Source organism: Salmo salar, chromosome ssa15 (assembly GCF_905237065.1).
Source record: "Salmo salar chromosome ssa15, Ssal_v3.1, whole genome shotgun sequence".
In the NCBI taxonomy this organism is placed as follows: Eukaryota; Metazoa; Chordata; class Actinopteri; order Salmoniformes; family Salmonidae; genus Salmo; species Salmo salar.
Genome location: NC_059456.1, coordinates 72309470 through 72323869, shown reverse-complemented (window position 1 = coordinate 72323869; position 14400 = coordinate 72309470). Strand labels below are relative to the sequence as shown.

At 42.0% G+C, this 14400-nt stretch overlaps 2 protein-coding genes across 11 annotated transcripts in view; both read right to left on the bottom strand.

Moving 5' to 3' along the window:
- The window catches only part of LOC106572294 (phosphatidylinositol 3,4,5-trisphosphate-dependent Rac exchanger 1 protein), a 107924-nt gene extending 96962 nt beyond the window's left edge, over positions 1 to 10962 (bottom strand). The window contains exon 1 of the mRNA XM_045696038.1: positions 10349 to 10962. Within this exon, the coding sequence (XP_045551994.1) occupies positions 10349 to 10492 (144 nt within the window). The 5' untranslated portion in view covers positions 10493 to 10962. The remainder of the gene's footprint in view (positions 1 to 10348) is intronic.
- A 481-nt stretch (positions 10963 to 11443) lies between these two features.
- The window catches only part of LOC106572185 (ral GTPase-activating protein subunit beta), a 40357-nt gene continuing 37400 nt past the window's right edge, over positions 11444 to 14400 (bottom strand). For all 10 annotated transcript variants that reach the window (XM_045696029.1, XM_045696031.1, XM_045696034.1 and 7 more), the window contains one exon: positions 11444 to 14367. In XM_045696029.1, the coding sequence (XP_045551985.1) occupies positions 14171 to 14367 (197 nt within the window). In that variant the 3' untranslated portion in view covers positions 11444 to 14170. The remainder of the gene's footprint in view (positions 14368 to 14400) is intronic.

The window sequence follows — 14400 nt, the reverse complement described above, 5'->3', positions numbered from 1 at the left end:
ATAAGGCATACTTTTATGACTGCTGAATACCAATTATCAGTTAATTACCACAGACGTAAAAGAAAAACAGACCGGACAAGTAGATGCGCAATGGGTTATGGTCATTGTAGTCAATTACCACGTTTTATGCATAAAAATATGTAGACTATTGGCCTGTTGGAAACTACAACTCCCTACTACCTCGCACAGTTTAGACTGGATCTGATTTATCTCTAGAAAAACTGTGCAATGTGCGCATTGATCTAAGAAAATAACTAATGTTAATGTGTCTGAACCGATGGCCGGCACAACAACAAAAAACCTTGATGTAAAATAGGGTCTAAGCTACAAAACATGCAAACATGAAAGCATTTTAGATAATTGACATTAAATAAATAAACAATAAATAAGCTTTTAAATGATATCAATCTCAACCATTTATCTTTGCCAGCGATGAAGACATGGATGTCTCATGGTATGATGGGGTATGCCAAATTGGTCAACTTTGAATGTCTTTATCGCTTGAATGTTTTGGAACTCATGTCCAAAAAGTCCCCTTCTGATCACTTATACAATGAGCAAATACATATGGAAGGTTTCATTCAAATCAAAAGGGGTGCTGTCAAAAAGAGATTGAATTCAAATGGATTGGGTAACTTGTGCATCTCCACTCCATACTGCAGCCCCTTTAATTGCTGTTCACTAGATAAGATTACCTTCTAACATTTGATTAATGTAGAGGAATCGGGAGTTATTGACAGCATTGGAAGTATAGCTTCAGTATGTAGTGAAATGGTTAACCATACGAACACTGAGTGGTACAACATGAGGTGTGTGTATGTGTGCATGTGTATCAATCAGTTCGACATATGCAGCGTCATTGAGACCCGCTGAGTAGATGGCTCGTGGGGGAAGTGCATTAGCACCCTGGCATACGATCACGGTCATAATGGGATCAAAGCAGACACCCACTGGTCCTGAATCAGACAAGAGGAGCGGAACCAGGCAGAGACAGTACCGTAGCCAATAAACAGACCCGATTCAGCTGAATGGTGTTCTCTCTGTGAAGCATTGTTCCCAGCCAGTTAGTCACCAAAACTGATGAGAACATTCAATGGGGTACAATTTTTTTTTATTTCACCTTTATTTAACCAGGTAGGCTAGTTGAGAACAAGTTCTCATTTACAACTGCGACCTGGCCAAGATAAAGCAAAGCAGTTCGACACATACAACAACACAGAGTTACACATGGAATTAACAAACATACAGTCAATAATACAGTAGAAAAAAAGTATATATACACATTGTGTGCAAATGAGGTAAGATAAGGGAGGTAAGGCAATAAATAGGCCATAGTGGCGAGGTAATTACGATATAGCAATTAAACACTGGAGTGATAGATGTGCAGAAGATGAATGTGCAAGTAGAGATACTGGGGTGCAAAGGAGCAAAATAAATACAGTATGGGGATGAGGTAGTTGGATGGGCTATTTACAGATGGGCTATGTACAGGTGCAATGATCTGTGAGCTGCTCTGACAGCTGGTGCTTGAAGTTAGTGAGGGAGATATGAGTCTCCAGCTTCAGTGATTTTTGCAGTTCGTTCCAGTCATTGGCAGCAGAGAACTGGAAGGAAAAGCGGCCAAAGGAGGAATTTGCTTTGGTGGTGACCAGTGAAATATACCTGCTGGAGCGCGTGCTGTGGGTGGGTGCTGCTATGGTGACCAGTGAGCAGAGATAAGGCGGGGCTTTACCTAGCAAAGACTTGTAGATGACCTGGAGCCAGTGGGTTTGGCGATGAGTATGACGTGAGGGCCAGCCAATGAGAGCGTACAGGTCCTAGTGGTGAGTAGTATATAGGTCTTTGGTGACAAAATGGATGGCACTGTGATAGACTGCATCCAATTTATTGAGTAGAGTGTTGAAGGCTATTTTGTAAATGACGTCGCCGAAGTCGAGGATCGGTAGGATAGTCAGTTTTACGAGGGTATGTTCGGCAGCATGAGTGAAGGATGCTTTGTTGCGAAATAGGAAGCCGATTCTAGATTTAATTTTGGATTGGAGATGCTTAATGTGGGTCTGGAAGGAGAGTTTACAGTCTAACCAGACACCTAGGTATTTGTAGTTGTCCACATACTCTAAGTCAGAACCGTCCACAATGACGCATCTTCTGCTCAGATGGTACCATGCCATCTTTAACTGAACCCAATGAGACTAGTTTTACAACACTATAGAAAAATACAGGTAACAGTCAAAATAAAGGAAACACTAACATAGTGTCTTAACAGGGCGTTGGGCCACCACGTGTTGCCAGAACAGCTTCAGTGCGCCTTTGTATAGATTCTACAAGTGTCTGGAATGCTATTGGAGGGATGCGACACCATTCTTCTACGAGAAATTCCATAATTGGGTGTTTTATAGATGGTGTAATACGCCGTCTCAGGCACTGCTTCAGAATCTCCCATAAGTGTTCAATTGGGTTGAGATCTGGTGACTGAGACGGCCATATCGTGAAACATCAGCAAGTTGAGCAGTCGTAGTCACTGAAGCTTCTGCCAAATGTGCCCCAACAATCACAGATCTCTTCTTCTAGCCATGGTAGCCAAAGAAAATTGGCAACTGGGCCTGCCCAGCATTTTTATACAGGCCTGTGTGGAAGCACCTGCTTTCAATATACGTTGTATCCCTCATTTACTCAGGTGTTTCCTTTATTTTGGAAGTTACCTGTACAGACATTGGGGTAAATCCTAAGTTCCAAGTCAAATGTTCACTTATCAATGCATGACAAAGCGAACATTCAACGTAAGTGCATGATACGTCCCTGAAATAGGATTCCCTGAAAACACTCGAAGAGCGTTCGCCCACTCTTCCAACCCATTTCATATTTAAGGACGCATGTAGACATGGAGCACAGTCAATTAGCGGTCTTAAGATAAACCACAAGGAGTCACACACCCCATCCATCACTGTCACAAATCAACCTTCTCCTATCAGTCTTCAACTAGGCCGGGGGCAGAAAGTTCAACATCGGAACTCCAATTCAACGTTCATCAAAACCCTTTGGCGCTGTTCATGGTTGGAGAGTGTGTCAGAATGGAAGGTCTACTACGGTCGTAGGATTTGGTTGTGGTCAATGTTTCTCAACAGAATGGTGACCTTCGCCCCCTTCAATCCCACACATCTGGTTCTGTTTGACAATCCTGACAAACGTTTCACTGCCCAGCAGCCTCTGTCCACAAACTGTTCCAGGCAATTCCCAAAGGGTGCTGATGGGCATTCCTGGACAGTTCTCTCTGTGTGACTGGCTGACATGCCATTGGGTTCAATTCCTAACTTTTACAGGCATCCTTCCATTCTACCTTTTCACTTGGGAGGAGAAAAGAAGCCCCCTGTTCAATTAATGGGAATTGGCTTGCTCTGGGAAAGTACTTGTCCCGCTTTTGTTCAGGTCAAGATGTCAAGCGGGCATTGGTGGTCTCCATTGCTGGTCTCCCATTGCTGCCTTTTACAAGGGAGGCCATGTCACTAATTCCATCATATATCACCCATTTCAAAAACACTGTGTGACCATTAACATTCCTTGTTGTGTCTTTTTTTCCACTGAAGGCTTGTGTCACCGAAGTGTCCGCATTCAAACTGAACAACACATCTGGATAGACTCCACTTTGTCCACGTACTTCAGTGTGCTAGAAAACAAACACACAGGCCAACTGAGAACGTCACTGACTCCTGACAGGGAGAGAACAGTCTTTCAACAGACAGTGCTGCTATGCCTTTGGTATTGTATTCACAGCGACTATGCAGAGAGATCCACGTTTATCTGATCTCATGAACCACCATTTACCCCTTGAATTCCTAAAGCAAATGCTTCTGCATTAAATCAATCATTACGGCCTCACAGAAAATGATTTAACACCACAAAGAATTTAAAAACTAGAAGGAAGATAAATAAATATATATATATATATATATATATATATATATATATATATATATATATATATATATATATATATATATATATACATACATATACACACACACACACACACAGTTGAGTCATTAAAACTAGTTTTTCAACCACTCCACAAATTTTGTGTGAACAAACTATAGTTTTGGCAAGTCGGTTAGGACATCTATTTTGTGCATGACAAGTAATTTTTCCAACAATTGTTTACAGACAGATTATTTCACAATTCCAGTGGGTCAGAAGTTCACATACACTAAGTTGACTGTGCATTTAAACAGCTTGGAAAATTCCAGAAAATGATGTCATGGCTTTAGAAGGTTCTGGTAGGCTAATTGACATCATTTGAGTCAATTGGAGGTGTACCTGTGGATGTATTTCAAGGCCTACCTTCAAACTCAGTGCCTTGACATCATGGGAAAATCAAAAGAAATCAGCCAAGACCTCAGAAAAAAATTGTAGACCTCCAGAAGTCTGGTTCATCCTTGGGAGCAATTTACAAATACCTGAAGGTACCATGTTCATCTATATAAACAATAGTTCGCAAGTATAAACACCATGGGACCACGCAGCCGTCATACCGCTGTTTTTTTGTTTTCTGAGGTGTTGGCTGATTTCTTTTGATTTTCCCATGATGTCAAGCAAAGTGGCATTGAGTTTGAAGGTAGGCCTTGAAATACATCCACAGGTACTCCTCCAATTGACTCAAATTATGTCAATTGGCCTATCAGAAGCTTCTAAAGCCATGACATCATTTTCTGGAATTTTCCAAGCTGTTCAAAGGCACAGCCAACTTAGCGTATGTAAACTTCTGACCCACTGGAATTGTGATTAAGTGAAATAGTCTGTAAACAATTGTTGGAAAAATTACGTGTCATGCACAAAGTAGATGTCCTAACCGACTTGGCAAAACTATAGTTTGTTGACAGGAGTGGTTGAAAAACTAGTTTTAATGACTCCAACCTAAGTGTATGTAAACTTCCGACTTCAACTGTATGTATGCATGTATGTGGCAGTCCAAGTAGGATTAAAACTGGGTGATCAGTCCAATATAGACAGTTCAATGCCAAACACGAAGCTCGATATGCGCTTCCCTCCTATGCTAATCTGCTCGGAAATATCTGTAACATTTTGAAAACATAGCCACAGGGTATGTGACATTATGCCACTGTGCTACTCCAGAGGTTTAGACACGTTAACTAGATTCCTGAAATTCCTAATGCAGTCTTATGCCTTGGAAAGAAATGGCTTACGAGCACACATGACTAAAAATGAAACCAAGATTAGTTGGGCCTGACACTTTCCTCTTTTTGTGTCACGGTGTGCTGTAATCTGTTGGCTTGGCAACTTAACGGCTGCAATAAGGTACTAATTGTCTTGAGGGAGACCGAGCGCTGTGACTTCTTAAGGAGCACGACATCAAATGCATACCTTCCATTGGAGGGTTAAGCCTTGGCCCTAGGTTTGGAGAGAACTGTAGGGCTTGTGTAACAGAATTGTCGCAGTGTTGGAAGACAGGGGGGGGATACAAAGAGAGGGCCCAATGGGGGGCAATTTATGTGAGCTTTGGGGAGGAGTAGGGGTCTGCTGGATATGCTGAGACTTTATTCAGTCAAAACCTTGAGCCAGTTTCAAGGGTAAGACGAAAGGCAGTACTCCTCTTGCGCTGCCTGAAATGTGTACTTGGACTATTTTAAAATCAATAAAACAATGCTTACCACGTAGAATCCAAAGAAACACAACTGGATATGTAAGCACATTTTCTTAGTGTAGAAGGACTGCTGTTCACCTTCTCAGACTCTACAAGATATTGGCTGCCTGGCTACCCATCCACATCGCACTGGCCAACTGACGTTTCTTCTCCACGATGAGTCTGGATTGGCCTCCCTCCCCAATGATTTCTTGAACGCGAACACATTCTGACCACTCTGATTGGTCCCAGAAACTGATGGGTTGGGCCAGAGCCGGCCTACGTGATGACGTCATCAACTTTGATACTCTGATTGATTAGAGACGATCCAATCGCTGATAAAAAAATTTGTACAACTCCTCTCCTTTTCAAGTAACACAAACGACTTAAAGGATGGAAGTTTCAGACTGATTGTATGAAACGATCAATGGAGCAGCAGAAATAAATTCAGGTTGAGTAGTCAGGTAAAGATATTGGGCCTTTGGCTCCTTATTGGTTACTCATCAAGTTGAGGCACATGATGAGCTTTCGTGTCAGGCCCTTTGAAGTCTTATTAAGAAGCATATTTAAAAAGGGCCAGAAACAAACTACTTGGCAGGAGTCGGGACCCAGCAGCAACCCCCCCCAGCGCTTCTATTCCAGACCCTTCCATAAAGACACGACGGGGCGTTTTCCCTTTTGCAGAGTAGAGTCTGGTTTGTTAGTTAGAGCCCTGGAGTTGGGGTTACAGAGTTGAAGCCACCGGCGCAGCGGGCGGGAGTTATAAACGGACCTATTTATAGTAGTAGACACTAGGGCAGAGAAACCTGATGCTGGCGTACCCTAGTGTTGAGAGATGGAGTGATGATAGAGCAGCTTAGAGAGGAAGCTCAAGGCTGACTTCCTGTGTGTCTTCCAAGGTAATGAGCACAACCGTGTGGGTCATCCTGTTTGTTCAACCAGGCTTGTCATTGGCCCCACCACAGCTGGCTTGGCCACAGGAGTCAACACCAGCTTGGCAGCAAGGGGAAATAAAGAGGATTTGAAGGTTTCACCTTTAAAGAGGAAACCACAGACATATCCTCGGTCATATATTCACTGGCATGGGAAGGAACACTCAAACACACACACACTAATCAGATGAACCCCCTTACAAGTACGTTATCTAGTGTGTGTGTGTGTGTGTTTTTGGCTAGGGGCGGGTTACAAAGGGGCTGCATCTCCAGATGTTTCCTATTATAGGTTATGGAGTATCAAATGTTTCAAAGTCATCCCTGAACCACTTCCATCTTTTCCACATGTGCTCATGACAGACAGTGGTTATGACAGAGGTTATCACCCAGCTAATCAGAACATTACGATAATACAGAGTCTTAGGGCCATGTAGATGTCCAGGGTTGAGTTAAGTAGGAGACCGGAAAACAAAATCAGTGTTCTAAATTGGACAAGTCCTAGATGGTAAATCCCTGTTACACTTTGTTTAAAAATGTTCTCTCCCTACTGAACACGACCCAGGTCGGGTGGAGGTTTGTGGGAGAAGCGTGTCGAGGTTTGGGTGAATATTATTGCCAATTTTTATTTTTTTTTGCAAGGCTCCAATGTTGTGACGAGTGGTCAGGATGCAAAAAGACATCTCCTTTTAAAAACGCCAACCGCTGTAAAAGTTGCATCTCCTTTTTTCTAAGGTTTGCTTTGACCGGAGATCTGGAATGACATTGTGGCGCAAAACGAATCCTGTTATCCCTGCCTCACACCCCATCTCTATTCCCCCCCCCCTAGCCAATTTGATATGCTCGCTGGCTTCGGTAATTGTCAAGAGATGAGGGACGCGGGTTAGAGATGACAGAAGCTGGATAAACATCTCTGAGTGTCATCCCGCTCATACGTGTATCGATTGTGTGTGTGTGTGTGTGTGTGTTTGATGCAGACTAAACATACCGGGGTTGCAACACAAAAGGTGGGGGAAACAGAATCGATGGCGAGAGCAATGGGGGGGGGGGGCTATTCTTTCATCAACCGCTGCGTCTCCATTTCACCCAGCCTCTCTCATAACCAGCATAGATTGAGAACAAACCAACCAACCGACCAAATGCCTCTCAAAGAGGAAAAGCTGTGGGGCTTAGTGGTCAGTACAGTATCAGATTACACTCTCAATCTCCCCACCAAGGTGATCACCGACTCCCCATCTATCGGCTCAGGTGTCTTCAATGGGGGGATAGAGAGAGACTGGGGCTATCTTTACTAAAAGCATATGGCCTCAGTCCTGGCCCATCTAACCCCCAGCCAGACAGTCCTTATCAACAACAGATTGGCTGTTTGACGACAAAAGCTTGGATTCCCGGCAGGGAGAGGAGAAGGGAGTAGCATAGCATTATCGGATTAGCCAGGATTGGAGCGAAACTGATTTTATGGATGTGTTGGAGACTTTCCACAATCCGCTGAGCCATTGATGCCACGCCATGGCCGTCACTAGATCAATGGACTTTGGGTAGCTATCGAAGCACACAGAATCATACATAGGCACACGCACTCACACAAAACTGGGTGCCATGAAAATGAGTTTTACAACAGCTGTAACAGTATTATCAGCCTGATCATTACATCAGCAGACAGTTCATTCTGCAATTGTCCAACTCTGTTGTTGAGGCGTAAACTCAAGTCTCTAGAGTTGAACCCCTGGAGTGACGTGAAAGGGTTAGTTAAGTGCACAGCAGTGTGTTGCTGTTGGGCTATCCACCCCCAGCCCCATCTTCACCTGAGCAAGCATGGGTTAAATTAAGAGATGTTTCATGATGTAATGGTAGGCAAGAGGCTGGGGTGAAGGGAAGTAGGGAGATGAGATCCAGACATTGCCTCTATGTTTTCTAAATGCATAGAAGTTGGGAGTCATGGTGTGTGTGTGTGTTTGGTCCCCTGTTTCTTTACACCAGTTAATGAGGTTTGTTGACCGTTATGCAACGCTGCTCCACATAAAGTGAATAATAAATTGGGGATTAAATGTGAAGAGGATTGCCTATGAGGAGTTATAGTCATACAGGTCTAAAAATAAAACAGTTGATTAGTTTAATGCTTGTTCATTACTTACTTTACTTTCATACACTATTCCCATAGGACAACCCCACCTTCTTGTTCATGCATATCCCCCTTCCATGTTCAGGCTCTCCATGTGAAGTGTGTAAGAGGACAGAATATTGAGTTAACTCCAGCATAGAATGCCTATCAATTGACTGACAGCCCTCTTTTCAAATGTGTAAAATCCATTGGACACATCATGCCATCATTCTTTCCAGCCCTTGGATGCTTATCAATCATATGTTTGAGTTTGAGTTTATTTTATTTTTACAGGGACAGTGCACATTAATCAACGTTTCAGTAAAAGTGCCGGTTTTAGCCAGCCGGCTAATTTTCAACCGCAGTCCCTGGGCAGGTTATTAAAAACAATTACAATATAGACAATCATTGAACAGTGAGCACACGCAGAGTAACATAGGACAAGCAAGACATAGCATACAGACAGAGCAACATAGGACAAGCAAGATGTAGCATACAGACAGAGCAACATAGAACAAAAAGCAACAAGACAAAATCCATAAAAACAACAGTGTTTCCACACCTCACAAACTACAGACAACATGGAAAGCGGCAATATGTGGTCATTTGTATCATACATCATGTGACCTTAGACAGTTGGATCATATAGCAGGGTTTCCCAAACTTGGTCCTGGGTCCCCACCCCACCCCCTGGTGCCAGTTTTGGGTTTTCCCCTCGCACTACATATCTGATTCATATAACCAACTCATCATCAAGTTTGGATTATTTTAATCAGTTGTATAGTGCTAGGACAAAAACCAAAACGTGCACCCCAGGACCGAGTTTGGGAAACCCTGTCATATAGCAGTTTAATGGCCATGGTTCAAGGTTAGGCTGTCATCATCCATCAACGAGGCCACCTGCACTGTGCATAGAGACGACGGCCCGGATAATGGGAGGAGACAACACAGGAGACTGGAAACAAAGAGATGACAAGGAGAGGTGACAAATTGAATTGCCACCTGCAGCTGGTCTAGACTCGAGCTTCGGGCACAGCGGTGTGTTCTCGGGTGACGCGTGAAAAATGAGCCCATTCATTATTCAGATGTGATTATAGAAAACGTGATACCTAACACTTACTATGAAGTGATACATTGGCTCGCAATTATCAATGAATAAATGCACACCATTACTGTCGCAAATGGGCGGGTCAGCCCGGCTACATCATTTGAATTGCGCTTCTATTAAATCCACAGTTTCCACTGGGGTTTTATCAGAACTTACAAGATGAACAGACTGAAGAATGAGGGCGGAAGACGTTCCAAAATCAACGGTGTTGTACTAGCCCAAGCAATGGTATGCCTGTGAAGTGCCCGTTCCCCCCAACGGAAACACTATAAAATGCAGCAAATCATTATTATGGACACCACTCTACAGGCTGCCATCAACAGAAGGGTGAACTGTATCTACACATTAAAACAAAAAATTGGAACGCGATAAAAAAATGTATTTAGCCAGCCTAGCACAGCCAGCAGCAGCTGTAGCAAGCTGGTCATGACTTCACTTTCTCCAAGTGTGTTTGTTGCCAGCAATTTGTGATACAATGATACAACTGCTTGCCAACAGCTGAACAATATAAATGTCCCGTCTGGCAAGTAGCCATGGGTTCAATTGAGGCAAAGAAAGAGCGATCAAAAACTTACCGATTGAAGGAAAAGCAATACCCGAACGTAATCCCTCTCGGTGTTCAAAATTTCATTTAAAACACAGAGCCTCAAACGTTGCTGGCGGTCCGAATCTTTGGTGCCGTGAACACCCCCGTTCTCATGTTGCCCGTCTTCTTCCATAATTTATATTTATCCAAAGAGTAGGAAAATAACTCGTTCAATTATTATTGATACTTGGTTCACTGCAAAAGTATTCCGAGTTAGTTGCAGTTTAAGTCCATTTTCAACACCGTATCTTCAAACTCCAATGCAATGATGCGCAATGCGTATAAACTTCAACAAAAGTAACAAAACAAAAACATGCGTCTTTATTCTGATTTTTTTTCTCTAGAAAAGACAGACACTGCAATAAACGACGAATGACTGCTGATCGATTTGCGAGATCCGATTCTGCGACAAGAAAAAAAAATAATTCAGCTGAGAATGTACAGCTTACAATATAGGCTGAGGATCGCTAAATCACATGTTCTCAAGTTGGTTAGTTGTGTGTCAACATAAGTTTTGAGGAGACGACAGCACATGATGCAGACAGCAGTAATTTCACAGACTCTCAGAAGGCAGTCTGAAAAGCGCTTGTTGTCCTCTTGGCTTCTGTGGGGAATGAGAGTAATGCAACAACGTGCCAGTGGTCGCTTTCAGAAGTGCAGCAGTGTAGGGACCGTCTTTACGTTATCATAATGAATTTAATTAAGTTCAATATCAAATAATTCATTCTGCACCTCTTAAATACATATGCCCAGTCATTCTTTCAATAAGGCTGCCTACTTATTTTTACTTTACGCATGGCACAAACCAGGCCTATTGAACAATTGATGGACAAGTCAATGGAACAGGCTGCAAATGAAGTCGACTGTTTTATGTATACAATTTAATATTTTAGAGGACTGTCATTATTATGAAGAAGGTCTGAGAAACAATTTGCTACCACCAAGTTCCAAAGGACTTGAGCACTGTAGTTGAACGCCAACAGCAGCAGTGTCGATTTATCAATGTCAGCGCAAGGGGACCTCTTGTGGACTCATTCGTAGCACAGTATCAAACTCATACAACAATCCACTGATTCAGAGAACATTAAAAAGTGTGATTCAACTTTATTCCTCAGACACCATGTAAACAAAGGTTGGGGATCAAAAGGAATAAATGAAAAGATACGTTTTAATCAATGCAGGTTACATTCATTATCCACTGTGATTCTCCCAGACAGTTGCATACATACATTTTGTTTTTGCCTTTTTAAAAGAGGAATGCAACAGAAAAATCTCACAATTTCTTATATTTGACATATAATTCTTCCTTTCTGTACAACACAAGTTCTTAAATATTACCAAACAACAAATAATTATTTCAGGATAAGATTAGCTATTGATTGTATGCAATTGCTTTGATTAATTAATATTCCATACTTGTTTTCCTTAACAAAAAAAAGGTAGGCTATGTGCAAAAGCACATACATTCATAAAACCATCAAAGAGTAAGACAATCTAATTCAATAATAGATTAAACATGTCATAGACTAAAGGGGTCTATTTCAGACAAATAAATATCTATTCAAATCTTTTTCCAGCTCCTGTGAAAAGTGTGTAAAACCCTCCATTGTCTACATTGTCTGAATATTATATGCCCACGGGGAGTAATTGGTGCCTGTAACTGGATTTAGACGTAGCCTTTTTAAAACAAGTCGTTTTGTTTTTATTAGAATTTGATGAGTATTATTCACTGTCTTTTTGGGTCTTATCAATAGTCAATTGAACCTTGCTTTTTGACAACGTCTGGCATGTCCAATTGGAGTGGATAACAAAATAAAATAGACAACTTGAAGCAACCGCATATTTAGCCAGGGAGCACGCCTCAACATCTATAACTTATTTATTCATCAAAACCCAGCCTTTTCGCACCACCGCCAGCTACTGTACCCATAATTCCCACTGTGAAAATAGCTAAAATATTTCTGACACACCCCTGGACCTATAGTGCTACTGCCCCATTGCGTTAGGTTTGTTAAAATTGACCCTAAGTCTTTTCGTCATTTACATTTCACAAGATAAAACTCTTCCTCGAGTATATTTCCAAACCGCAGACCACTGTAAAAAAAATGTATATATAAAAGAAATGTGCTCAGTGCATAAAGACTAAAGATCAAATAAATATGTATGGAGGTTTATCCTTTTCAATCATTGCCATAAATAAATGCACATTATTACAGGCAGACAGTAAAGGGTTCGCTTCTGGGCTTTTAAAAGCACAGTAAGTAAACAAAAATCTGTAAACCAATTGCAATACGCAAAGTAAACTCACGATTGTATAGATGGAATAAAACTGTTCATTTGCCGTGAATATGAAAATCTGTTCATTCTAATCATTTTCTGATTCCTAATCACATGTAACTGTACTTGACCTTTCCTTACTACAACTAGCCTATCAGTCAACTTGCCATCCAATGAAACAACGTGCATTTCCGCATAACGTTTTGTTTTAGAAGATGCAACAAAAAACAAAATAGATCTTGAGACAATCTCACACATTCAAAGAGACCAACAACTTTTCTCCGTACACAAGGAGATGCATTTCTGATGAAGAAGAGCAATGCCTAGACACATCATCTGACAAAAAAAAAGTGTGCCTTCTTCAGAATGGAGAAGAACCACGTGCACGTCTTCCATCACTTCCATGTGTTGCGTCACGCATACAGTATAGACATGCCGTTGCGTGGGATGGAGTGACTGATCTGATTGGACTTGCAGACGAGAGCAGAAACACCTCAGATGCAATGTTTACATCTGCAGTCTCACACAAACAGCGCCATATGACCTATACGTCAAAATGGTTCAGTGCTGAAACGAATAATACTGGTCTACTTCATTGTAAGAACAATATCTATGCAATCTCTCAGTTAGCAGCTGACCAACATTAAAGGGATAGTTCACCACTACACCTTAAAAGTGGTATGAAAACAGAAGAATTTAGATAAGGGGGTGAAGTACCCCTTTAAATGTCTTTGCTTATTTTTCCATGTTTTGAGACTCAGTAACTAAGCTGACCAATGGCTAATATTGCTGCAATGTTCAACTCCATCTTCTCAATGACATGGAAGACTTTGGACAGATACATGAGAGGAGAATACTTTTTTAAAACCAATTGTTTTTATATACGATGTAAACACTTTCAAAGTAATATGTGGATCCATCGTGTAAAATGTCTTGATCCAACTGCAGTTCACCAAATCTCTCACCACAACCACCCGCACGGTATCGGCCCAAAACATTGCATCCAAATCCCAGAGTCTCTCCTTCCTCTCCCCAGCTGTGTCGATATGATACATGTCAAATGATCATGTAAACCTATATTAGGAGTCTGGTCCATCTGCATTTAGGCTACATCTTCATTAAAAAGAGAAACTCTAAAATGGAGGATTAAAAGGCCAATAACGTTGTTCACTCTTCATCACAATATTTAAAAAAAAGACCAAAAGTAGATTATCCTATTGCAAATTATAGAGCGTCAGAAACTGGTGCCACAAAGCATAGAGTAGACTGATAAGGATGTGCAGTATATTTTCAATGCCAAGTGTCCAGAGCTTAACTGGGGCTTAGTAGCCACCAAAAAGACAGGCTCAGATGTGTTCGTACTACAAATGTACTGCTTGCACCTGGTAACAATTTTTTGACACTGCTCTCGACGTCAATGGCAGCGTTTGACATAAATAACAAAATAGAACTGTATAAATATAGAGAATCTGGGGCTGTGTGTGTGTGTGTGTGTGTGTGTGTCTGTTAGTGTTTTTCAAAGGGAGGGGGGAGGTCAAAGGTGAATAGGCCTCCCCTCCCCCACGTCTTGGAAGAGTGAGGTGTAGAACTCGGGCTCCAGCTGCTTGTTGCGGTAGCGGTGCACGACGTCTGCAATCTTCTGTTTGCGCCGCACGTGTGGCGGGCTGTACGTCTCGCTCTCCAGTCGCTTCCGCCGGCATACGTTGATGACCGTCTGGCGCACCAGGAACCCTGGGAGAAAACAGCAAGCAGAATGTGACATAA